General features: G+C 34.4%; 4 protein-coding genes across 5 annotated transcripts; 3 read left to right on the forward strand and 1 right to left on the reverse strand.

Annotated features, from left to right (window-relative positions):
- LOC125815752 (probable serine/threonine-protein kinase At1g01540) lies at positions 1-3,711 on the forward strand. Its single transcript, XM_049495300.1, has 8 exons — positions 1-612; positions 1,308-1,621; positions 2,184-2,288; positions 2,378-2,500; positions 2,579-2,749; positions 2,868-2,997; positions 3,084-3,293; positions 3,415-3,711. The coding sequence occupies exons 1-8, from the start codon at positions 328-330 to the stop codon at positions 3,580-3,582; spliced, it is 1,506 nt and encodes a 501-aa protein (XP_049351257.1). The 5' UTR covers positions 1-327; the 3' UTR covers positions 3,583-3,711.
- A 5,710-nt stretch (positions 3,712-9,421) lies between these two features.
- LOC125815224 (protein BPS1, chloroplastic-like) lies at positions 9,422-11,855 on the forward strand. Of its 2 annotated transcripts, none has more exons than XM_049494648.1 (2): positions 9,422-9,664; positions 10,619-11,855. In XM_049494648.1, exon 2 carries the CDS (start codon positions 10,635-10,637, stop codon positions 11,694-11,696), a length of 1,062 nt encoding a protein of 353 aa, XP_049350605.1. In that variant the 5' UTR covers positions 9,422-9,664; positions 10,619-10,634; the 3' UTR covers positions 11,697-11,855. The 2 variants fall into 2 exon arrangements, with proteins under 2 accessions (XP_049350605.1, XP_049350606.1); XM_049494649.1 differs by having other exon boundaries at positions 9,464-9,486.
- Positions 11,856-15,109: 3,254 nt separating this feature from the next.
- Positions 15,110-20,899, forward strand: LOC125816064 (mitogen-activated protein kinase homolog MMK2). The gene is made up of 6 exons (XM_049495657.1): positions 15,110-15,460; positions 17,329-17,458; positions 18,462-18,599; positions 19,387-19,719; positions 19,965-20,148; positions 20,337-20,899. The coding sequence occupies exons 1-6, from the start codon at positions 15,297-15,299 to the stop codon at positions 20,507-20,509; spliced, it is 1,122 nt and encodes a 373-aa protein (XP_049351614.1). The 5' UTR covers positions 15,110-15,296; the 3' UTR covers positions 20,510-20,899.
- Positions 20,900-21,081: 182 nt separating this feature from the next.
- LOC125816199 (probable polygalacturonase) lies at positions 21,082-23,866 on the reverse strand. Its single transcript, XM_049495783.1, has 5 exons — positions 23,454-23,866; positions 22,431-22,551; positions 22,142-22,316; positions 21,983-22,053; positions 21,082-21,887 (listed from the first exon to the last, which is right to left on the reverse strand). Exons 1-5 carry the CDS (start codon positions 23,805-23,807, stop codon positions 21,181-21,183), a joined length of 1,428 nt encoding a protein of 475 aa, XP_049351740.1. The 5' UTR covers positions 23,808-23,866; the 3' UTR covers positions 21,082-21,180.
- Between the last annotated feature and the right edge of the window lie 2,169 nt (positions 23,867-26,035).

Consider the following 26,035-nt stretch of genomic DNA (forward strand, 5'->3'; position numbering starts at 1 on the left):
AGAGAAAAGGAGAGATTCTCGCCCGCACTCTCTCTGCCCACTTCTCTCTGTCTATAGCCACCGGAAAATCAAGAATTCCACCGGAAAATCCCCATTTCAAAGTTTACACTATTCCGAGACACTGCCGATAAACCCATTGGCCCCACCATTAAAATCAAGAATCCGACCAGAATCTCGTCGGAAATACCCAAATATCGCCGGAAAACGAAACTGTACTCATTCAGTATTCCCTTTTGTAAGTTGTACTCATCATATAGTAATACGTAGTAATATAACTGAAGTTATTGGAAAGACAGATGCACTGAAGTGATTTTGATTACTGAAAAGATGTCTGTGTACGATGCGGCGTTTGTGAACAGTGAGTTATCGAAGAACACTTCGATATTTGGATTGAAATTGTGGGTGGTGATTGGGATCTTTGTTGGAGCTGTATTTGTTCTCATACTCTTCCTTCTGTCACTCTGTATCACCGCTTCTCGCCGCCGCACTACCACCCAAAAAGGCAAACTCCACCGTCCTATCAATTCTGAGCTTACCCCAGTTGTCTCCAAGGAAATCCAAGAGATTGTCCACCATGACACCGCCCCAGATCACCGCCCCATTGTCCTTCAGGTGTGTTTTTCTTCTTTTGTGGTCCCAATTTTACTTTGAAAATTTCAGTTACATACGCTGATTTTCGTCTTTTAGCTGTTTTTTGTGTTGATATATGGTTAAATTTGTATTTTCATTAGGAAAAATGTCATCTTTTGATAGTTTGGAGCTTTTCTGAATTGGGTATTTTGCTTTTTATGTAGAAATAAATTTAATCTGATAGCTTCGAAAATTTTCAAATTGAGATTTTTGCTTTATGATGAAGATAATGATATCTTTGATAGCTTAAAGATTATTTGAACTGAGAAGTTTGTTTTTTTATTTTATTGAAAGAGATGTAAGCGTTGGTTCCTTAGATTGTTTTCGACTGGGAAATTTGAGTTTTGTTTTCTTATGATATTAATTTTTTTACTTTGAAAGTTCAGTTATATACAGTGCTTTTCTTATTTACTTACTATTTCATTGAGGTTGTTTAGCTTTTTTTTGAAGATTGATATATGGTTAAATTTATATTTGATAGCTAATATCTTTTTTGAATTTGAGATTTTTGTTGTATGTAGAAAGAAAAAAATCTTTGACAACTTTGAGATTTTTGAATTGGGAGTTTTGCATTTTATCAGAGAAGATATAAACTTTGTTAAGTTAGATTATCTTCAACAAGAAATCTTGAGTTTCTTAAAAATTGGAACTTGATTTGTGTTACCTTTATGTATCAGGCTGTGCCAGAAATACAGATCAACATGGGGAAGGTGGAGCACAGAGTGGTGTTTTCAGACAAGATGCCTGGGGCATCAAGCGGTGAGAGTAGGGCGACTAGTGGGGCTGAAACGGGGTCGTTAGGGAATAGTGGGCAATTGCCAGAAGTATCACATTTAGGGTGGGGAAGGTGGTATACGCTGAGAGAGCTCGAGGCTGCCACTAATTGCTTGTCTGATGAGAATGTGATAGGAGAAGGCGGGTATGGAATTGTGTATCAAGGTGTATTGACTGATGGCACCAGAGTAGCTGTTAAAAATCTCTTGAATAACAGGTAAAAACCATTGATGCCCATTTTTATTATACATAGATCTCTTTCAGTGTTTGGTCACTTTCTTTGTTTATTTGCTTGTTTCCCATTTGGGCTTTGCTAAAAATATAAATAATGTCTTCAACTTACATGAGATAATTAATGGCGCTTAGATTCTGCAGTTGTTCCTGTTAACAATTGTGATTTCTTCATGTGCACTCAAGCCTCCTACCATTGTGAACGGAATTACTTATTCTTTCTTGAATCTTCTGCTTTTAAGTCTCCTCCTGTGGGTGAGAAGTGTTCTTTTTTGTTTCCAGTTGAAAACCAACTAGGTATCTGAATTAACATATTAAATTCAGGAAGAAACAGATAATTGTTGAACGTAACGTTCTCGTTTAATGCTTCTACCTCCCTTAATTCCTTTGTTTGCGTTTGGAGAAATTTTATTTTCCTACTAAAATATGAAGATTCTAATCTTACTTGGCAACAACATTGTCATTTCTTTCCAATCTTAAGCTCATGATAGGAGTACTTATCTGGATAAATAATTTCGTGGAAGTTTTAATGGGATCAATTATCTCAGGGGTCAAGCAGAGAAGGAGTTTAAAGTGGAGGTAGAAGCTATTGGGCGTGTAAGACACAAGAATCTCGTGAGGCTGCTTGGCTACTGTGTTGAAGGAGCTTACAGGTATCAATTTCAACTCTATAATTTGAATTCTAAATTGTAGTTTGCTTTGAAGGGTTTCAATAGACTGAGTGTGTCTTTCTGCTTTGTAGGATGCTTGTCTATGAGTATGTAGATAATGGAACTTTGGAGCAATGGATTCACGGAGATGTTGGGGATGTCAGTCCTTTGACATGGGATAACAGAATGACTATAATAGTGGGAACAGCAAAAGCGTACGTACTCAGAAACTTCTTGTACATATCAAGGTTTTAAAACGTAGCTTGACTGCTAGTTTTCTATGTATACCACAGTTTAGCATATCTTCACGAGGGTCTGGAACCTAAAGTTGTTCATCGAGATGTAAAATCCAGCAACGTACTCCTCGATCGCCAGTGGCATCCAAAGCTGTCCGACTTTGGGCTTGCTAAACTCCTCAATGCAGAGAGGAGTTATGTGACAACTCGTGTAATGGGAACATTTGGGTCAGTGAATTCTGCTTTTGAGATCATTTTCAGTCTGTGAATTGGGCTTCTTCTATAGGATCAATCTAATGTTCGTTTTTAAGTGAAGCTATTACTTAACTCATTATTTCTGTACCAGTTATGTTGCACCAGAATATGCTTGTACCGGCATGCTTAATGAGAAGAGTGACATTTATAGCTTTGGAATACTTATCATGGAGATAATTACTGGGAGAACTCCTGTTGATTATGGTAGACCAAAAGGCGAGGTTAGTTTTTCCCTTGTTTTATCAATTTATGAATATCGCTGAGTAATTTCTGTTTCATACAACTTATATTTGGAAAACAATGGCAGACTAATTTGGTGGAGTGGTTAAAAATGATGGTTGGGAATCGAAAATCTGAGGAAGTGGTTGATCCTAAGTTGCCTGAAATGCCTTCGTCAAAAGGACTCAAGCGTGCTCTTTTGGTTGCTCTTCGGTGTGTTGATCCTGATGCTCAAAAGAGGCCTAAAATGGGACACATTATCCACATGCTAGAGGCGGATGATCTGCTGGTTCGTGATGTATGTGCCATTTCCTTTCCTTTTTTTTTAAAAAAAATAAAATGAAAACCTATCTGATAATGTCATTCCGTAAGTTTCCTGATTGTTCATCTGTTTATCTGTCACTTTCTACAATCTGTAGGAACGTCGTATTGGTAGAGAAAGAGAATCGTCTAATTCCCACCGTGACTACAAACAAGACAACCAAGCTGGTCCCAAGTTATCCAGAAAACAATATGGTGATGGAGCACCAGAAACTAGTGAAGGAAATAGTAGTAGAAACCATAATTTGCCATCTAGTTGGAGATAGATAAAATTATAAATGAAACATATGATCATCAATATTTATATATCTAAATGCTTATCCTATTCTTTTCTGTTCTTTATGTAATTCTTTTTCACTAACCTTCTTAATGATTTCTATACTATTCTTTTTCTCCCTTGCAATTTTCTTTGTTGTTCACATACTCAACTGCACTTGTAATTTTCAATAGAACTTTTGTATGATTTACAAACAGGTATCTATCAGAGGCCCACTCTGGCCAGCCACTATGTTACAGTTTTTAATATTTTGTAAGGATAAGGATTCTTCCTTCATTGTACTTTTATAACTAGTGGCCCCTGTTTACTCACTTTGCCAGCTAACTTTGCTGGATCAAAAGCTCATTTAGGATCCCATTATTGGCTTCTAGTTACTCTCTTTAATTTCTTTGATCTGGTGTTTTGGCATGTTCTATATTGGGAATGGGGCCATGGCCATTTGTTTCTTCTTGATTTCAGTGCAATGAACATGTCAATTCCCACAGTATTTTGAAAATGACATCTTGAAGTGATTTGGTGGTGTAGAGCTGGCAATTAGGAATCATTAGTGCTAACATGGTCACACAATTATTTAATTGATGTGTTGTACATCTTGCCTTTTTTTTTTTTTTTTATAATCGAGAAATCTCTGAGCAGATATGGTTTTGAAACTCGATGAATAATGAGCTTGTGTATAGAATTTAATATAGAAGATATTATGGAATGGAATCTAAATGTCAGATTTCTAATACTGTATAGTTGAGATTGGCTTTTAATTCTTTTTGGTGTTTATTTAAGGCTTTTTTTTGTCCTATGGGATTGGTTGCTTGTTTAGAGTAAGAATAGAGTAATAAATGGAACAGGTTTGTGCTGAGGAAGAGACATTTATGAATTGGCAGCAAGATTGCTTGTTGCTGTTGGAAGTTAGTATGCATTCATGTGATGCTTTTATTACTACAGTAAGATGTTTTGATTAATAAATTTGAGGGCTCTTTTGGTTCCTCACTAACTCCCATTTTATACTACCTTTTCTTTTTTCTAAGTTTAGCCGTTTCAAAATCAACTTTAGATATACAGTATTGAAGTTGAGTTTGTCGAAGCCAAATTTAAAACCATTTGACAATAACAACAATAGCATATCCATATCCAGAGGAGGAAAATAAAATATTGCAATTTCAATATTCAACAACTCATTCCATTTGTGTACAACTTTGGTTATACATACAATAATTAAGAAAGGACAAACTATTGTTCGAAGATTTGCCAACATTAGTTACAAATAAAATAATTTGAAAAAAATTAAGATAACTTGAATAGCAAAGTGAAACTGACTGCTGAGTGCAATTCTTATAGAATATTGGTCTAGTTAATTTGGTAATAAAGGACCAGATTTTGCTAACTCTAATTGGGCCCAATATAAGGTTGGAGGCCCAACTATCACTTTTGGGCCGAATCATACTTGGCAACTGAACTTATTCAAGATTAGTTGACATGCTAATTTAGCCCACTAAGAAAATATTGAAATTGCAAACTGTGTCAAAGGATTTTATGTGTTCAAACTTCAAAGATTAAAAGAAAAACATGACAGCTAATAGCAAAGTAATGCGGAACATATATCCAAAGAACCGTAACAATAACAACAAGGTACAGTTACTTAAACACAGTAAATCAAAGATGATAATAGATACCAAAAATAAAAACTAAATGGATATGCTAATACTATGACGGACACAGAGCTCTGAACTCCTCAGCCAAAAACTTGCATAGGCTAGTAATAAGACATGTGTTCAAGTACTTAGCCATTATTATCCCTTTGTATTATTCTCCTTTTTATGTTGAAAAACTTAGTCTTCTTTTAAAGATTTAAAAAGTTGTCATTTAATTTGCTATGTATTTGCAATCTCAAAGAAAGCAGTATGATATACAAAAAATGTAAACTATAACTTGAATGGAAAAGTTCCTTGGTAGGTGATACATACAATATATAGTAATATAAATTAATTACTAAAAAAGATTTAGCTTAATCTGCAAGACATTCTTGCTATTCTTAATTAAAAATAATTAAGCAAAATTATAACGCATACTTTAATTGACCATTTCGACTTTGGTCAAAAAAATTCATCCAATGCTATTTGCTTGCTGCCTAAAATACGCATGCAAGTGCAAAACCTTAAAAGCACCTTAGAAAATTTTCTAAATTTGCCAAAAAATAATGCAAGCATTTTATATAGAATATTCCTTCCTTTTTCATTATCCTATCTCACGTTCAGAATTGAATATTTAATGCATGCATAATTTTAATATGGATGTCAAACACTAGTATACAAATATTAGAATGAGTTCTGATCTATCTATCAAATAAAGAAATAAATTTTATAAATCTCGCCTAATTTTTTTTATCGGAGGCAGGATTCTTCAACACATTTCGAGAGAAAAGGAAAAGAAATTCTTGCGTCTCCAATTCTCTACATGCTTCCCTCCCCCACTTTGCAACTAAAACACTCACATCTAACAAAATATCTTTAAGAGTTACCTAATAAGTGTTGATTTATCTATCAAGTAAAGAAATGAATTTTAGAAATGACCTAATTCTTTTTTTATCGAAGATGGAACTCTTCAACACATTTCGAGAGAAAAGGAAAAGAAATTCTTGCGTCTCCAATTCTCTACATGCTTCCCTCCCCACTTTGCAACTAAATTACTCACGTCTAACAAAATATCTAAGAGTTACCTAAGTGCAAAGGAATCTTAAATAGTGCGATATTGTTAGGCATGCTTTAATTGACCAATTATAACATTGTTAGGCAACCTTATTCATTGCTTGTTGCCTTAAAAATAGGGGTGGGCGTTCGATTCTTCGGTAGTCGGTTTTAGAAAAGTGTGCACCATATTTCATACCAAATTAGATCGATTTGGTTCAGTTTTTTCTACTTCGGTTCGATTTAGTTCGATGTTTTTAAATCGATTTTTCGGTGTGAATAAAAATAAAGAGGGAATATGATAAAGTGTTAAGAGTTTCATGTGTTTAATTTATAATTAAGAAGACGTAGCATACAGTGGTGGAGGCAGCATGTAATGAGGGGGGTCATCCGACCCCCCTCGGCGAAAAATATTACTATTTTTACATGGTTAAAATTATTTTTTAGGTATGTATAATAGATGTCGAACCCCCTTCCACTAGTTCGTGTGCTTACTTTTTAGATTTTGAACCCCCTTATTAAATTTTCTGGCTCCGCCACTGGTAGCATAGATGATTCTTTAACTAGAATAATTCAAATTTTGTTTATGTTTCTAGCAAAGATGCCAAAGGATTTGTTAATTAGATGGATTATTTACCCTCCCATGTTGCTACAGAGATGACCAACTAAATATACAACGACAGAATCAGCAAACATATGCAGATAAATGGTAAAGAACACACAACACAACAGTTATCTTTACTCACAAAACAAGGACTACAAAGACTTGCCCACACATTTAAAAAAAAAAACACAACACCAAGTAAATATTTTGAGTCAAAATATATAAGTATTATTAAGTAATATAATTTAAATATTTTTAAATTTATTTAATAAAACTTCGGTTCTTCGGTGCACCGTAGTTTCGGGACCCTTACATCGAACTCTGAACCGAAATTTCGAAAATAAAGAACTGACACCGAATCGAAACACCGAAAAATAGAAATAATTCGGTTCGATTCGATTTTTTGGTTTTCCGATATTTATGCCCACCCCTACTTAAAATACAAGTGCAAAACCTTAAAAGCAGCACCAAATATGACGTTTTAAGTTGAAAATTTTCCAAAAATAAGTCAAGGTAGCATTTTTTTTTTTTTTTTTTTTTTTGAGAAAATGAGAAGTACAGAGAAGTATTATAAGCAAATGCAACCATGACATGACGATCACAATTCACAACAAAACAAACCAACAAATAAACAAACAAACAATGTGGACTGTCTGTCGATTGAAATTTACCAAAATATTCTTGCCGCTTTTAATTTTCTACACGCCATCTCATCACTACCAAAATCAAAATATCACAAAGTTATTCTAAAAGCGTTTCGCCATGAAAATTATAAACATTTATAAAACATAATTTTAAATTGAAAAAATATCTTGAAAATTAGAGTAAATTTTTGTGATTAATTTAAAGTGAAAAATATCTATTTAGTATTTTTCAAATACCTAATAAAAGTGAAAGTTGAATTCCAGCGTTTGTGTGGGACTTTATATAAATATTGAGGAAGTTCTTATTATATAACTTGTGAGTTTAATTATCTCAATCTAATAATTCTGAATTTTTTCTTCTTCTAAATTTCAACTAAATAAGCATACAACTCAAATTTCACCAAATGGGGTCTGGACTCTGAAGAGGGTAAAGTATACGTACTTTATCACTATCTTGTGGAGGTAGAGAGACTGCCCGGCTCAAATACATCAAACTCAAGTAAACGAACAAGAAAACAATGAAGAAAGCATAACAATTAATAAGAAGAGCACGATAAAATCTACAAGAAGAAACAATAACAAGAGAAATCTATAAATTATATGACTGCCATAGAATTTCAAACACAAGCCCATAATATTAAATTTTTGTAATTGCTTTTACCCAATTAAGAAACCGTTTGATGATTAATTGAGAGTAACATTAAAAGTGTTTTAGAATACTAATTTTCTTATGTATTTACGCTCAAATTTTACTTAAAATTAATTATGAAAATACTCTTATAAGAACATGAGTACGAATATTGTTTAGTTAAATCATTGTTTAGGGATAAATTATTTTTTAGGAACCAAGAAAATAATCAAAATTATGGTTGATTTTTGTAAAATGATTCAAATTTGCTCTAACAGTTGAGTTATACAACTATTTTATCATTACCAAGATAGTTAAATTTGTCTGACTATATCAAAGGTTTGGGAACACATGTGAGACTTTTTCTTTAGAAGAAAAATAATCAAATTAGACTAAGTAAAATAATTTGAATTTGTCCAAAGATAATACTAATAACGAGTACTCTCAAACCTCTAATCAATTTAAATAAATTTTAAACAACAATCAATTGTATCAATATATTTAATTTTCACACGAATTGAAACTTTTTCATCACAATTCCATCATCAAACTTTCTCAAAATGTTAATAGCGATATGTGTATCCCACATTAATCTATTAATGCAAAACACAAATACATATATACACAATTCATCTTTTAAAACATTTATAGTAGTCAAAAGTTGATGATCTTCCAACGAAGCTAATAATTGAGAAAAGTGAATTATATGCGAAGGAAATATCTAATTACATAATTAACTTTGAGTAAAAATATTACTAGTGTTTCTATTAGTGAGCATCTTAAAAGTGAGCACATCGAGAATAACAATAGTTTCAACAGTGAAAAAATAATTATTATAATTGAGAGTTATTTAGAAGGACAAAAAAAAATAGCTAAAAAAAACGATTATCAAATTTAAACTATTCTCTCTTTCAACTTTATCTTGTCATGTTTCACTTTTAAGGCCAAATTATATAGATTTAATCATATTAATAAAAAAAATTATAACTCAAAATATTTTCCACAAACTTAAAAACTGACCATAGAAAGTATTTCACATTTTTTTAAAGATAAGTTTGGACCATTTCACATCATTACAAATGTATAATGGGTATTTCTTATTCAAGTGGGTCCTACACTTCAATAATTCTCCTAAGTATTTCACTAAAAAAAAAAAAAAAAAAGGCGCGCCACTCGATTGTGCACACGTGGTATAATCAAAATCCAACGGCCAATTAGGTAAAATGACGCTATCGTCCATATAAAACAAAACCCAATCGTCTCCATATTTCTACAACGCGTATTGCGAAATTTCCACAACTCTTCTCTTTACCGTTTCGTCTCTGTACTTATATATAAGGTACGGCAAATCCTCTTCTCACTTTTAGTTTTTCTTTTTTATTCTTTTTTGGTGTGTGTATATACAGCTTTTAGTTTTTGACTCGTAGATTTTTGATACAGCTTTGCGAGAATCGGTGCAGCTTTTTAAGCGTTGACCGTTTTGGTTTATCCCCGGATTTGAATTATCCGACTATCAGGTAACTTTTGGATGTAATTGATGGTTTATTTGGTTTGATTTGGTTTTATGTAGTTGAAATACTAGTGTTTAGTTTAGATCTATGCAATTTTTTTTTTGTGAAAATAATGAATTTACAGTTTTTTGAGAGATATAGATGTACCTGAGCTGAAAACATGAATTTCGGTTAGACCTATGCATATTCAGGGCTATAACTGTAAATTTTCAATAATTCTGTTAGATCTGTGTATGTTTGTGTGGTTTAAAGCATGAATTATGAGTTGGTTTTAGATCTATGTTTGTGTGTGTGCTTGGAAGCATGGATTATGTGTTGGTTTAAATCTATGTATATTTTTATACTTAAAAGCATGGATGATGAGTTAATTTTAGATACATAGAAGGATCTGTGCTAAAAGCTTTAATTTTGACTAGATAGATGTAACTTATTTTCTTTTGGTATGGATCTGAGCTAAGCGCTAAGGTGCTAAAGTTGATTATAGTTCTTTCCCCCTAAAAAAGCATTATCAAGAATATAGAGAGATGGCTTTCTTATCATGGTTGAGTGGATTTTCTGTGTGAGGCTGTGTCATGTGTTTGGTTGAAAGGGTGTCTGGTAAAAGGGGAAGCCCAGCCTTTCGGGTTTTCTCTGTTACTAGACACCTCGGTGAATATGCTAGGTTTGGCTTTGTTATGCAGCTTCTCTTTTGCTTGGCTAGAGTTTTTTTTTTTTTGAAGTTGTGAGATGCACCTTGTTGGTTCTTTGAAGCTTGATTATGAATTCGTATTTATTATTTGCTGCATATCACTAATAGTATAGTTTGCATACAGTTGTAATAAGAGAAGTATGCTAGAATATTTACTACACATACAAGGGGAAGCTTCTTTAATTGTATGTCGGGTGGTTTTGTGGGAAAAAACTAGAATTTTTTTTGCTGAATAACATGTTCATGGTGTCTTTTTCTCTGTTTCTGTGCAGTTTATTTTATATTGAAATGAGTCTACAACAGGAATCACACCGTCCTCATCACCGATTTGGTAATCCGTTTAAAATGATATTATCACCCAAGGGCTCATATTTGTCTCCTAAACTCCTTGCTCTGTTGAATTCATTTGAGCAGACATTAGCAGGGAGACTTAAGAGTCTTAAGCCTGGAGGCAAGGAAGATATCCTTAGCCTTTCATGGATGAAACAAGCAATAAGCACACTTTGTGCAGTCCATACAGATGTGAAAACTCTTATTACTGATCTCGAGCTTCCTGTATCTGACTGGGATGAGAAGTGGATTGGTGTCTACTTGGACAATAGTTTAAGGATGCTGGATATGTGTGTAGCCTACAGCTCTGAGATTTCCAGGCTTAGCCAAGGCCACCTTTATCTTCAGTGCAGCTTGCACAACCTGGATGGCTCCTCAACACAGTTTATGAAGGCTCGTTCTTCATTGGATGGATGGAAGCAGCACATTAATGCAAAGAACCATAGACTGGAGAATTGCTTTGCCATCTTGGACAGCCTCACTGAATCACTGAACCTACCCAAGATTAAGAATTCTGCTAAAGGGAAGGTTCTGATGCATGCGATGTATGGAGTGAGGGTTGCAACTGTTTTCATATGTAGCATCTTTGCTGTTGCATTCTCGGGTTCTGCAGCAAAATTGAAGGATCTGCAGGTACGTGAGACTTGCTTGTGGACAGAAGCTTTTGTTGATCTTCGTGATTTTATTAGTGGTGAGATCAGGGGCATATATTCTGGAGGGAAATTCACAGCACTGAAGGAGCTTGAAGCATTGGATGTTAGTGTGAAGAAGATATACCCAGTCATACAGGATGGAGTAGACCCTATTGACGCGGCACAGTTGGAACTTCTAACTTCAGATCTGACTAAAAAAACAGAAAATTTTTCGGTAGGACTAGATCTCCTAGCAAAGGAGACAGATAAGTTCTTTCAAATCCTTCTAACTGGACGTGATGCTTTGCTTTGTAACCTTAGAGTTGGTAGTGCAGTCGTTAAACCAGCCCATCCAAACAAAAATGTACATAAACAAATGGTGAAGTGATGGTTAAGAAAGCGAGTATCTTTTGTGTATACACATGGGTGCGTGTGTCAATGCGGAGTTTTGTGCTTTCTGGTTAAATATGATGCACTGCTAAGATGTGCAATATATAATATTTGTTGTGATAAAGGTTGTGTAATTTATTGTGGCAAAGGTTGTGTATTGTGGTCATATAGGTATTTTATAATGATCAATATATGTCTGTACTCCTCTACTATGTCAACGATGTATAAAAGAAGTTTATGGTTCAATGAGAAGTTGTCATCCCTGCTATTAGATCAAGTTATAATTTTTCTGCTCCATCTTTTGTTTACTAGTAGAACTGGAATTAAATCTGTTGTTGTGTTTTAAACTTGAAATGACATTGGGAAAGGGTTACTGTCAGTGGATGCATTATTTTTGGGTTAGGGTTAACTGTGGTATGAAGAAAATTTCTGGCGTTTGATTAAGCAACAAGTGGGTTGTTGGACATACGTATTTCCAACGTTGAAGACAGCTAATTCCAACGTGGGTGACGATAAAACAATTGGAAGAATAATACTAGTGGGTCTGTGGTTTACATCTTCTTGAAGAAAATGATGGTCAGAGATGGCGCAAAGAGTGGGGGATTGACTAGCTTCCAACTCCATTCACATCAACGCTCTCGAACCATGACAAGTTTCATTTGAACATTGGTGTTTTCTATTAGACACTTGTAGTTTAAATTTTTCCTTATGGGTTTGTTTTCAGACATGTATTATGTAGATAAGTTAATCTTTTAAAATATGTAATCTTTTTTTAATTATAGACATCAACCTCAAGCTAGATGTTTTACGACTTATTGAAACTACATGAAAATCTGTTTTTGATTTTTTGAGTGCTAGCGATGTATACAAATGATTTAACTCTTTTTCTTTTCGTATAATATTAGATTTTGGTAGGTGGATTGAGAAATTTTACTTAACTTTGATGTATTATAATTATAATTACTTGTCGTGGGAAATAGATTAGTAAAACTTAACACGCTAACCGCTGGCTTATACCAAATGCCATACACTATTTGCAGGCCAATTGTGAGGTTCAGTGGCCCACCTAATGAAGATAAATCCCTCTATTTTATTGCTCCAATTGGTACTCACTCCACTATATGTATTGGATGAATTCTAATAAGTGGGGTCTAATGGATGCAAGTTGGTGGCAGCCCTCTCTTAGGACTTAATTATATGTGTACTGACAAGACATTTTAATTCATTCATTAATACCGACCTTCTAGATGTTAAGAGAACGGTGGCCCAAGTTTTTTGACCTGATATTCTATGCTTTGCGTTCATAATATTTACATTCAATTGTGCCCCTAAGAATACAATCAAAGAACATAGAGGTGGACCCACATGTACATATGAAGGTGCATGTGCATTCGTTAACTTCGAATTTTTTTACGTATATATATATATATAATTTGAGATATGAGATATATTTCATTAGGCACTATAAAAACACTAAAAACTAATTGGTGCATTGGTGAAACCATGCGCCCCTCCTGATTTCGTGGTGATGGGATTGAGTTCGAATTTCATTTGATTTGTGGTGCACCCATCATCTTCAAATCCTGAATTTGTCTCTAAATGAACACTTGTTCAATATACCATTTTACAACATGCACATCTTTCAATAATTTTTTAGTCTTACAAAGAAAAGTTGTGTTCGTCCAAGACATATGATTTAAAATAGATTTCATAATATTGTTCTTTCATATTATAAAATACTGAAGTCAAATCGTATGAAAAGATATCTCGTTTACTTTGATCCCTTTGTTGATCATGCAAGATTGCGATGAGATTGGAAATATCAATGAAATTCTCTCTGGCATACCCATATTGATAAGCTAGTGTGCAATAACGATCCACTTTTTTTTTTTTTTTTTTATGACAAAGGAAACCCGCAACCGCTATCTTTTGGGTGCGCATGGGATAAATCCCCCGCTCCCATACAATAGCTCGCAAACCACATAGGAGAGGTAACCCGGACAAGCCTAGTGCGACGAGCTCGACCCACGATCCGCTCTTAGCATAAACATTGTTGAAATATTTGTTCAAACCTCCAAATTCCAAATTATTTTCTATATAACAGAAGTGTTCGGTCCACCTTGTGTTCTACTAATTTACCAAGTATTTTTCATCTCTATCAATACTTGTGAGTGACTTTGTTCATTAAGACTCCAAGCGATATGAAAAGTCTGTAGAAAGTTCTTGACTAAAAGTCTTTACGTTAACGATTGACACATAAGAGAATGATGATTACTTTCACGACCTAATATCTTACACTTCACATTCATAATATTTACATTCAACTATACCCCAAGAACACATTCAAATAATACTTGTGTCCAATATGTTTTTTCACAACATGTTATAATTAATCTTTACATCTTTCCAATTTTTTTAGCCTCAAAAGAAGGTGTGTTCGACATGCACATTTGTTCTAAAAATTGAATCAATCCTATGTACATGATATTTCATCGTCTTTCAGATTGTGAATTATCGAAGCAATGAATAAGGTTATGCACATTTTTCAACTCTATGGGTAGACCAAAAATAAGAATAAAAGCTTTCTTGCACTAGTCAAACAAAACGAGTTTAGGATGACCAAAATTAAAAATAAAAAAATTTCTCCAACTACTCGTAGTTTCCAAGAATAAAACATAAGAGTCTTCAAAGAAAATATGTAGAACTAATTACCAACCATATGTACATAGTTAGTCAAATGATTTCAATTCCAAGCTGCCACAATTTTTAAATTATATATTTTTGAAGAGGACTATAATATAGTGACCAATTTGATGCATTGAAAAATCAACATGATTAAAAGGTAGACCACAGTTTTCCAACACTACTAGCAATTTTCCTTGATAACTTTTTAATATTTCTAGAACATTTTTACTTTAATAATCTTTTCTTTACATTAACAAATATTTTTTTCTTCTAAATGTATGAAAATCAAAATAACTCATCTTATTCATAAGAATGTCAGCATACACGCACAAAAAAATTACTTTTTCATCTTTCTCAATTTATGTGGTACTCAATTTATATGATATTGTTCGAATTTCGAGAGTAAAGTAATTTTGGATTGACATGAATTTGTAGATGAAATCTTCGTATTTTTTTATTATATATTTGAAAACTACGTAAAAGTACTATAAATCACAATAACTAACAATTGAAAATATGTAAAAAAAATATATGAAAAAATATGATCAAACATAGAGTTATTTAAATTTCTAAATCTGGAAAGTGCTACCTAAATTGAAACGGAAGAAGTAACTAGCATGCTATTAAGATTATATTATTTTTATTAAAAAATGTAAAAAATACTTGTATGGTGAAAATTTAAGAAGACTATTCCAAGGAGAGAAGGAAAAAAAAAAAGAAAAGAAGGTCACAACTCGTAGAAATGTCAAAAGAGCTCGTCACATCTTCTTCTTGCAAGTCTACCGACACAAGTTGGCCCTTCAAATTCGCTGGAACTTGGAAAAAATACTTTCTTTGAAGTGGGTTTTGCCCAAGATTTCATATTCTTTTTAAAAAATCAGTTTTTTTTTCTAACTTGTTGAATTGATTTACTATGGAGGCAAGTCCAGGTGATCATGGTGTCCAAAGTAATTTCAATGGAGTTCCAACTCATGGGGGTCGTTATGTGCAGTATAATGTGTATGGTAATCTTTTTGAAGTTTCCAAAAAGTATGTTCCCCTTAGGCCTGTGGGTCGTGGAGCTTATGGCATTGTTTGGTAAGAATATCTGTTCTTGGGTTCAATTACTTTGAATTTGAATTACATCTTCATTTTTCTTTGTAAATGGGTTATGGGTGTGTAAGTTTATGTGTGTTAAAGTGTATTACTTGCCCCTGGTTTAGGTTATAATCTCTGATGAGGAACTAAGGTTGTCCCTGATTGTAATCATTGACCTTGGATTTTATATTTCGAGGGTCTTGTTGTTTTCTCTAGTCCTTTTTATGCTTTTAGTGATTGTTTCGTGTGGGAGTTTTGATCGGGTGCATGAGTGTTTGAGACATAAGAGAAACAAATTGGTAATGCCAGGTTGTGATCTCAACTAGTACACTCAATGTGAGCCTATATGCCCTTGCCTTGGTGGTAAAATTGATCCGCGCCTGTGCTTGGCAAGCAATTTGTCCCGTGGATTAGTTTATATGAGGCCCAGCCACCATCTTGATAGAAAAAAATTGTGTTTTCCGGGTACCATTTGGTTCCAAATTGCTTGCATTTGGTGTAATGTGGAATTCTGTGAGCCATCAAAAAATTGAACTGGGTTACTTATGACTTCCCTAGGTTGTGTTTGGTAAGTGAGTAATGTGGGTTTGTATCATGCTTAGTTGTTTGTTTTCTCTTGTTAATACATAGCTGAAGCTATCACTGCAAATCCTATAGGTATATCCTAAACTGAATAGCTGTGGCTCTGTGAAATCTGATATTTAGTCAACTGGTGTGGTTTCTTTGGGTCTAAATAGAAGAAATTTAATTTCTCAAGAAACTAGGAGTACAACGTTTACTACTGCATGACAGAAGTGTTTGCACAAGCTTATATAATAGGAATAGGATCTTTAATTCGTTATGCTGTCAATGGCCTCTCTAATCAGTCCACTTACTTTGGTGCAAATTTAGCTCATAATTAGGCTAATATTGCATCCGTCGAATAAGACAACTACATTGTGAAATTTGGCAAGTATTAGCCAGCTAGGTATTTTAAAAATAATGCTAGTTCGGATATCGAAAAATTAATTAGGCGAATTTGTTACCCAGTGAACAAATAGATACGAGATTAAATATGATTTTAAAATCATAGAAGTTGAAAGGTCTCACGTTGAATTGTATTAGGATAGGAATTTGGAAGAATAAAATGAAGCTTAATGGTCTAAATGCAAGAATTGGCACGTAGCTGAAGAAAAATGGAAATGACCTCCGTCTTCACCCAAAAAATAAATAAATTGGAAATGACCTCCTTGATGTGAAGAAAGGTTTGACTAGCTGAATTTGGTCTTCAGACAATGGGCACATTGCTTGAAAAGTTACTAACTGATGTGTTAAAAAGAGGCAGAGATATTCTAAATCCTGATTAAGAAAATCGTCATTTCCTGATACAAGACATATACTAGGTATCTTATGATGAATCAGCTGGCATTTAACTTGGAACTTTTTGCTGCTGAAGTTTAGCAAGTATGCTTACCCGTGTGCTGTTCTTCCTTACTGTCATATAGGGAAATGATTTTCATGTATCTATGTTACTTTAATTCTTAGTTTATTTATGTCCCATGGTACACAACTATATGCAATAGTCTTGCATTCGAGTGACTTCATGGGATTGCTGCTTCTGTTCGCATGAAATTATCTGCTCAAATTAGTTTGGCTTGAATCTTTGTCTTACCAATTTGATTAAAAGCTTAGAATTTCTCTCTACACTTCACTCTTAATAATATATATGGTGTTATTGAGTGGGGCCTTAGCAAGAGAGAATAAAAGTTCTTGCTTTTTGCTTTTCCGAGGATCTTATATGTTGTTCTTTTCCTCTGTTTAATTTCTTTCCTCTGTATATTTAGTATCTACTATGTGAAGGTAAATGTGATTTTTTTAATTTTCCTCAGTGCCGCTTTGAATTCGGAAACACGTGAGGAAATAGCTATCAAGAAGATTGGCAATGCATTTGATAATAGAATAGATGCAAAAAGGACTCTACGAGAGATAAAGCTTCTTCGTCACATGGATCATGACAATGTGAGTATTGACATTACTTCACAAATCGAAAACTGACTTTCTTGTTACCTTGCTCATTTACTTGCAAGCAACTGACTTATCTGTTACCTTTGTGCTGGTCTTTTTCTATTTGCTATTCAGTATCACAACATATAACTTAGGTATTTCATGTCATTGCAGTTTATAGGTGGCAGCATTACTGTTCCCTAATGATTTGCAAGGAGCAATCCTTGTGTATTTCTTTTTGTTTCCATTCCTTCTTTTCTCTTTCATTTTTACTGGATGTAATGCACTGTTGTTTCCCCTTCTTTCTCTTCTTGGGGGTTGGGTTGGGTGAATGGTTTGGTTGTAAACTGCGTCACCAATAACTAGAGTAGGCTGAAGACATTATGGGCCAGAGATGGTTGATCTGAGAGAGATTTGAGGCCTCCAGAGCTACTATCTTGCTTTACTGAAATAATTACGGGATGACACCAGTAAGAATTGGAGACCCTAGTTATATTCACCTTTTAGATAGAAACTGATTGCTTAAAGGGAAATTTTCTCCATGACTTCCGGCAATGTAGGCAATAAAAGCAAAGAATACTGGACCCTATCTCTCCCCCCTCCTGTCTTCAGTCGAAGTGGAGAGGTAAAGAAAGGAAAGGAAGGAAAGATGTCTCGAGGGTTATCGCATTTGTTAATAGTTATCAAATTACCTTTTAAATTAGGAGAAATGCCTAAGCCTACAGTTTAAGGTGAATAATTCTTTTGGAATTCCAATTCATGGTTAACCCATGACTAAGAGTAAAATGATCTATTGACTCCTATGGATAGGATCTGCTGCCAAGAAATTGGAAGCATGTGCATTTATGGTTAACTGATTCCTTACTCATAATATAGCCGACCCCAACTTGTTTGGGATTGAGACATAGTTGGTATGCATGTTCTTTTCTGGTGTTAGGAGTAATGATTTTACACTTAAAAAATGATTCTACATCAGTTTTATTAGAATCATAATATTTAGCTTTTATGATTACTACAGGTTATTGCCATTAAAGATATTATAAGGCCACCACAAACTGAGAATTTCAATGATGTCTACATTGTTTATGAACTGATGGACACTGATCTTCATCAGATAATTCGTTCCAACCAACAATTGACTGATGATCACTGTCGGGTAAGCTAAACTTTCTGATGTGTACTGGAGCCTCCAAATTTGTATGTTACCTGAACTAGGCAATCAAAAATGTGTACTGAAGACTCCAAATTTTTATGTCACCTGAACTAGGCAATCAAGTATGTGTTGCCCGTTGCATCTATCCTTCCCTTGCTCTAAGCAGAAAGCTGATTCTGGATCTGTAAGAGGCAGATTATTATAATTTTTTGCAAAAATATTTTTGCCAGAACTTTCCACTATAATGCAATCATCCATGTTTTTGTCCCTTGCAGTATGTAGATCATTGACACTTTATATTATACTTCCCTTTGTACAAAGTATATGAATTACCCTCTCTCCATGTCATATTTTGTTTTGTACTTGGAAAGCGTTTCAGCACTTACCTAATAGTACATGGACTCCATTTAGGTAGTGGTGCTCACTGCATCCACATGACACTCAGTGTGAAACTTGTTCATACCACAAACTACAATATTTCACAGACCCTGCTTATATAACACTGATTTGTATGATATTACAAAAAGATCCACTGTAAGGCCAAATTGTGAGGAAAAGGTAAAACTAGTTTTATAATTTTTCAGAGTTGAGTGTTCAAAAATCCGAAGTTTCTTTTCCTGTTACTGAATGATCAGAAAAATAGGTTAGAAGGTTTTGTTCCCTAAGCATGACAGGATGAACAATCATCAGTAAAGAGGTCTATTCGTTTGGGATTTTTCTATGCTTTGATTGCTTTCTGTATCACGTACTTCCTGTACATGAGTGGTCTTCTCCTTGTTGCTTTTTGTAGTATTTCCTATACCAAATATTACGAGGACTCAAATACATTCACTCTGCCAATGTCCTGCATCGTGATCTAAAACCCAGCAATTTGCTTCTCAATGCAAACTGTGACCTAAAAGTTGGAGATTTTGGGCTTGCAAGGACAACATCTGAAACAGATTTCATGACAGAGTATGTTGTAACACGGTGGTATCGTGCACCGGAGTTGCTCCTAAATTGTTCAGAATACACAGCAGCAATTGATATCTGGTCAGTTGGTTGCATACTGGGTGAGATGATGACACGACAGCCTCTCTTTCCTGGCAGGGATTACGTTCACCAGTTGAAACTTATCACAGAGGTAAATATGCATTACGTGTGTTTGTCTACCTCCATAAGTTTAACTAAACAGTAACAATGAATACGGACTGCTGTCTCTAATGCTTTAACGTAGATAGTATGATATCTTGCCTATACAAGTGTATTTTTCTTAGAATTTCTTTCAAGTAACTGTTTATTTAGTTGTTAATTTGCACAAAGAGAGGTTCACTTTTGTTAATTCAGTCTGTTCAATCCTGATACGTCCCCTTTACTTGTTTGAAATAGCTCATAGGATCACCTGATGATGCCAGTCTTGGATTTCTCCGGAGTGATAATGCTCGGAGGTATGTTAGACAGCTCCCACAGTACCCAAGGCAACAATTTGCTGCTAAATTCCCCAATTCATCTCCTGGAGCTGTTGATTTGCTTGAAAAAATGCTTGTCTTTGATCCAAGCAGGCGTGTTACAGGTAAAGATGATTGTGAGAACTTCTCTTTGAGTCAATTCTAACTTATCAGGTTGTGAGATAATTTTTTGATAAAAAGGTGGTGAGATACTTTATTGTTTCTGCTAAACATTCAATAATTTGAAAAAATGAAAAAGGTTTAAACTGAAAATGGTCTTTCATTGCTAATCCTCATTATTCATCTTTTGCAGTTGATGAAGCTCTCTGCCACCCCTACTTGGCACCTCTTCATGATATCAATGAGGAGCCTGTTTGTCCCATGCCTTTCAGTTTTGACTTTGAGCAGCCATCTTTTACTGAAGAAAATATCAAGGAGCTCATCTGGAGGGAATCTGTGAACTTTAATCCAGATCCAACTCACTGAGAGAGATGCTGTTTTATAATTTCTGTTGTTTCATAACTTTTTTAGGATACTTATCAAACTTCTCTGTGATCCTCGGAAAAAGTAGATCAAATGCAGTGGAGGCGAGTTCATGGTTCTGTTAGTAGCTTATGTTAGATTTGTCCTATTAGTCTTTCAAGGTGATCAGAACGTTCCAAGTACCAATTCCTTCTTGTTACCAGATTCTCTCTGTCTGGTGGAACTAGGAAATCCCAAGTGATTACAGCTTGTTATCCTAAAAATTTGACCTATCTTTGGTTTCATTTGACAGTAGTTATGTATTTTTCAGTCTGGATGCCCTATGTGATTGTAGATTTGTATTCTTATGAACAATCACCTAGTTTTCTTTAGTGTTTCTAAATGCTTTCTCAGCTACAAGGTGATATCCAGAAGCGTGTATTTGCTATCTTACATGTGTTGTTCACAATTCCTTCCCGGTAAATGCACTTTGAGATTTGTCTTTCTTAGATGTGTTGATAGTCACGGTTTGTAGAATCATAGTTTTGCTTCTTATAGTGTATTATGAAATCATCCATATTGAAAAAGCACACATGAAGTCCTTAATTTGTAGTGTAATATTGAGGGTATTCTGAAGTAGCCATGAAAAGTATGGGTACTTAAGTATTAGAACTATTACATGTATGGAAAGCTTATCAGAGATTCAATCTATAAGAACATCTTTGCATCTCTATGCTATCTATGGGTAAACTCTCTGTAGGAAAATCACACATACCACTTTTCTTTGGGCCCTGATCAGCTAGCAACTTACAAGGTGGAGGTTGCACACTACTGCTAATTCCTTCAATATTAGTGCAAGCCCATGGATTTTGCTTGGAGTTTTTTGCTAAACCAATTGTTACATTGGACATGCAGATTCCAGTGAAAGGATCCCCGGATATCCCATCTAGCTGGCCAGCCATTGACACGTTCTCAGCCACCACATCCCGGTAATTGATTCCTTTTATCTCTGGTAAGGCTTTAGGATCCCAGTGAGTGTCAGCATGTGAACCATAGTTGCCTGTCATCCAAAATACCCATTTCATGGTGTGCAGTTTCATCCCCTTGACATATATATCTTTGACGTAGCCCCCTCGCCCCACACCAGTTTTGATCCTTATCCCTGATTCTGTCTGGATGGCTGTAATGTCTTGAATTCTCACATCTTGAATTCCACCTGACATTTCACTTCCTAATGCTACAGCTGCACTGTAAGGTGAAATGCAAGTGAGACGTTTGATGATCAAATGACTTGTTGGCTTTCCGTATTTTATACCATACTCATCCCAGCCACTTTTGACTGCTACACAATCATCTCCAGATACAATGTAGTTGTCCTCTAGTTTTATATTTGTGCAAGAATCTGAAAATTTAAAGAACAAGAAAAGTATACTAGATGAATCAACTTTTCCTAGATTTCTTTTATTAAAATGCTTTTAGAAAAGAAAAAAAACAGACCTGGGTCGATCCCATCAGTGTTTGGGGATGTAACAGGTGCTAAAATAGTGATGCCTTGGATAATGATATCGCTGAAATTTCACAAGCATGAAGATTGTGATAAACTTGAAAAGAGTAAATGATATGTTAAATAATGTAAGATTTGGCTGATAGATTCACCTGCTATAAACAGGATGAATATTCCAAGAAGGAGAGTTGAGAAGGGTTAGATTTGATATCTGAATTTTATTAGAATGCATGAGTTCAATCAAGTAAGGTCTTGTGTATTTTAGTTTGTTCATGTGAAATTGTTGCCACCAGAGAGCACCTTGTCCGTCTATTGTCCCATTCTCACCTAATCATGCAGAAAAGACAAGTATCTGTTTTAAACTGTTGAATAATAGAAAAAAAAATCATCATCTTCAAGGTGGATAGAAGTATTTGGTCTATAATAAGACTTTATAGTTACCTGTGATGATGACATCTGTGAGATTAGTACCAAAAATGAGACTGATGTACCTGCCTCCTGGTGCATCCCTCCCATGACCATAGGATGGTAGGGGGTCTATCACAGGCCACTGGTTTATCTCCTGAACCAATTAAAATCACACTCATTAATAGCAAGTATATTGATGAACTGCTTTAACTACAAAACCATGCCCATCTGTTAGGAGTGAATTAGATGATCGGGTTCACTCATTAATAGCAAGTATATTGATGAACTGCTTTAACTACAAAACCATGCCCATCTGTTAGGAGTGAATTAGATGATCGGGTTCACTCATTAATAGCAAGTATATTGATGAACTGCTTTAACTACAAAACCATGCCCATCTGTTAGGAGTGAATTAGATGATCGGGTTCACTCATTAATAGCAAGTATATTGATGAACTGCTTTAACTACAAAACCATGCCCATCTGTTAGGAGTGAATTGGATGATCGGGTTCACTCATTAATAGCAAGTATATTGATGAACTGCTTTAACTACAAAACCATGCCCATCTGTTAGGAGTGAATTGGCTGATCGGGTTGAGGGCTGCCCCTTATAAGGTTTTGTCCCGACCTTATCGCTTAATGCGACTAATGAAAGGTAGTCCCGTACATTATGCTCCCGCTATGCATGGGTCGGGAGAAGGGCCGGACTATTGTACACGGCCTTGCAATTTTTTTTGCAAGAGGTTGTTTCTACCGTCTGAACCTGTGTTCCTTGTGACATGAGACAATAACTTTATCAGTTACACCAAGGCTTCCCTTCTGTCAACTTTATCAGTCGCTTAATGCGATTGGTGGTTCAAAAGGTGAAACTATTAGTCGTAATTTGGGAACGTATATTCAGTAGGGCTCCTTTAGTTAGAGTAGGGGTCTCGAGAGAGCAAAGCTTACAGCTCCTGAGGCTCTTCAACATTTACTTTTTTCTTTTTCACATTAAAGTTCCTGTTTTAGCTGACAAAGTTTGAAATTCCAATGCAACAAGTAGATCAAACTAGTACCTGAGAAGCAAGAAGAACAGCATCCTTGTGTAGAAAAAGAGTGAAATGGCTAGTAAGATTGAAACTACCAGTGAGCCAGTGACCAGCAGGGATAACTAGTTGAGCTCCACCATCTGATGCATATTTGCTCAGTTGATTTACTGCCTTTTGAAATGCCTTTGTGTTGAGTGTTTTTCCATCTCCAATTCCTCCAAAATCTTTTATGGATGCACTGTGCTTTCTGCAGTTTATTGCTGAGTATGCTAACTCATAAGGGGATCCTCCAAGAATTCTCTCTTTTCTTCCTTCAGCTCCTTCTAGACTTAAAAACACCAGTCCTAGAAGGATTACTAACAGCCAATCTGTCTTCACCATCTGCAAGAATATAATAAAGCAAGATATGGTTTAAAATTTTAGCGAGACAAGATAAAAAAGCACTACGTGGTTTCTTCCCATCTGCTTAAGTCTTAGTGGACAGAGTTATTCAGTACTTCAACTAGTGAAAGAGTGTGTGCAAGCAATTTTTTGGACAATCCCACAAGACAAAAACATTTTGAATTGTTTTTTTTTAAGAGGACTTTGCACTTTACCATAGAAGAAAGAAGTGAAAGTTTTGGTTGTTCACTTGAGCTCTGTAGGACTACTCTATTGTTTAGTGAGAATAGGGTGTATGGAGTTGCTTTTTGGTTAAAATACAAACACAAACAAGTGATTTATATAGGCAAAAAAGTTTGAAAGTATGACTGGTGACACATTTATTTATTTTCTAAATATATACTGTTTATATGGAGCTAAACTTAAGACAATGACATGTTCAATCTCATTTTCTTTCTATATCTAATTTTCTCACGTCATTTGTGACACTAGTAATATTTCATGTATCATGTTTTGATATTTCCCACAACCGTACGTTTGTGGGAAATATTACTTACCATTTGAACAACCTCCTCTTGTCCAATCGTTTCATATGTATAGTTTTGTATCATGCTTTAATATTTATAGCTATTTTGGGTTGATTTAGTTTATGATTACTCAATTTTTTAATTTTATTGCATCGAATTGATCAAACTATTTTTGTGCAACATAGAATCTAAGAAAAAATATTCATCTTTGTCCAACAGTCACAAGAAGTTACTAAGCAGTTGTTTTAAAACCAAAAAATCATTCAACTTTGCCTAACTCCTAAGAATCATACGCAATGACTCATTCATTAGATATATATCAACTTCAACAAGATGAATCGTGTTATAATACAAGAAAATATAACATAGTATTTTCCACCATGTTAGGTTAGGTACATATATTTCCATCATATTAGGTATATATGGATTACATTTTTCATGTTGTTGAAAAGTTAGATGAAATTATAGAAACTAATTAAGCATAAATTTAGCATGTCTAAGTGGCAAAAAATTAAGGGAAGAGAGTCAACAAAGAGTGGTTTAATGAGTTGTTGGTCATTTCCGTTAGAAAGTAGTTAGTGAGGGTCCCAAAAATATCTAAATTTTGTTGAATTATATTAAATTTTAAGGGAATTTATAATATAATAATTAAAATATTAAAAAAGAAAACATATTAATCGTGTTATGAAGTCTTTGTTAACCAACATTGAGCAATTTTTTTGAAGAAGTGGTGGAGTTGAAGACTTTTATGTGAAATAATTTTTTAAAAATTTAATATAGCTTAAAGAATTAGATAAAAATTGGCTATCGGGTGCAATTCTTATGAGTTAAATAACTATTAGGGACTATGTGGTCTTAGTTTATTGAATTTCAAACTCGTAAAATTGCAGCTTAAATTCTAACATATTCATTATTGAACTGCGTTTGAAGAGCAAGTTTTCTTTGTTTTTATTTTTATTTTTCGTGTTGTTAATAACATTATTTTTCTTCTTTTTTTGGGAATTAATCAACGGGTTATAAAAGAAAGTTGGGTTAATCTCCAATACTTCCACCTTGTTACAATATACCCTTTCAATAAAGCCTTAGCTTCTGCAATGTTATTACTGGACTGGTCATAGAAGTTTACAAAGCCTGAATCATACGACCATTAACAATAATAATAATAATAATATGTGAAGCTCTTTTAACAAGTCTATTCTCAACCAATAGCTATCATCTATATAGATCTTTTTCTTTTATTATTTTTATTGTGTCCTATCTTTAGTTACGTTTGGTTGATACCAAACATTTATAGGTTTTTCGAAACACTTCCTTCTATGTGATTTTAGGCCTATCCCGTCCGCTTTTAACACCTTCACTTACGAGGAAGCATTTCTGCAAAACAAGGAGTCGGTTTACTTTGTTGTTCCCAAAAGCATCTCACATGATCCGATTGTGTGCTAATTGGTTCACCATTTAGATAAGATCCCAATTCAGTTGTTGCCTTGAATCTCCCAAGAAAAAAGTCTTTATTAATGCAAAAAATTTAGTACTGATTGAACGTGCAAGCAATGCAAATCTAGCAAATAAAATTACATCTGAAATTTTGTTTCATCCAATGCATACACATATCAAATATATATGCATGATGAAACCAAACTTGTAGTATAACTAATATAAACTTTCACAATTCGAAACATATTGTGGAATTAGTAGAGTGAA

The sequence above is a fragment of the Solanum verrucosum genome, unplaced genomic scaffold (assembly GCF_900185275.1).
Source record: "Solanum verrucosum unplaced genomic scaffold, falcon-dt-bn FXZP01000261.1, whole genome shotgun sequence".
Classification (NCBI taxonomy): domain Eukaryota; kingdom Viridiplantae; phylum Streptophyta; class Magnoliopsida; order Solanales; family Solanaceae; genus Solanum; species Solanum verrucosum.

Excerpts from the sequence above, each read along its gene's own strand:
- LOC125815752 (XM_049495300.1), top strand. The coding sequence starts at position 328 with ATGTCTGTGTACGATGCGGCGTTTGTGAACAGTGAGTTATCGAAGAAC. Across the intron at positions 2,750-2,867 it reads CGTGTAATGGGAACATTTGG|TTATGTTGCACCAGAATATG; the intron begins GTCAGTGAATTC and ends TTTCTGTACCAG. Across the intron at positions 3,294-3,414 it reads ATGATCTGCTGGTTCGTGAT|GAACGTCGTATTGGTAGAGA; the intron begins GTATGTGCCATT and ends TACAATCTGTAG.
- LOC125815224 (XM_049494648.1), top strand. The coding sequence starts at position 10,635 with ATGAGTCTACAACAGGAATCACACCGTCCTCATCACCGATTTGGTAAT.
- LOC125816064 (XM_049495657.1), top strand. The coding sequence starts at position 15,297 with ATGGAGGCAAGTCCAGGTGATCATGGTGTCCAAAGTAATTTCAATGGA. Across the intron at positions 15,461-17,328 it reads GGAGCTTATGGCATTGTTTG|TGCCGCTTTGAATTCGGAAA; the intron begins GTAAGAATATCT and ends AATTTTCCTCAG. Across the intron at positions 19,720-19,964 it reads AGTTGAAACTTATCACAGAG|CTCATAGGATCACCTGATGA; the intron begins GTAAATATGCAT and ends TGTTTGAAATAG.
- LOC125816199 (XM_049495783.1), bottom strand. The coding sequence starts at position 23,807 with ATGGTGAAGACAGATTGGCTGTTAGTAATCCTTCTAGGACTGGTGTTT. Across the intron at positions 22,054-22,141 it reads ATTCATCCTGTTTATAGCAG|CGATATCATTATCCAAGGCA; the intron begins GTGAATCTATCA and ends GTGAAATTTCAG. Across the intron at positions 21,888-21,982 it reads CACTGATGGGATCGACCCAG|ATTCTTGCACAAATATAAAA; the intron begins GTCTGTTTTTTT and ends TTAAATTTTCAG.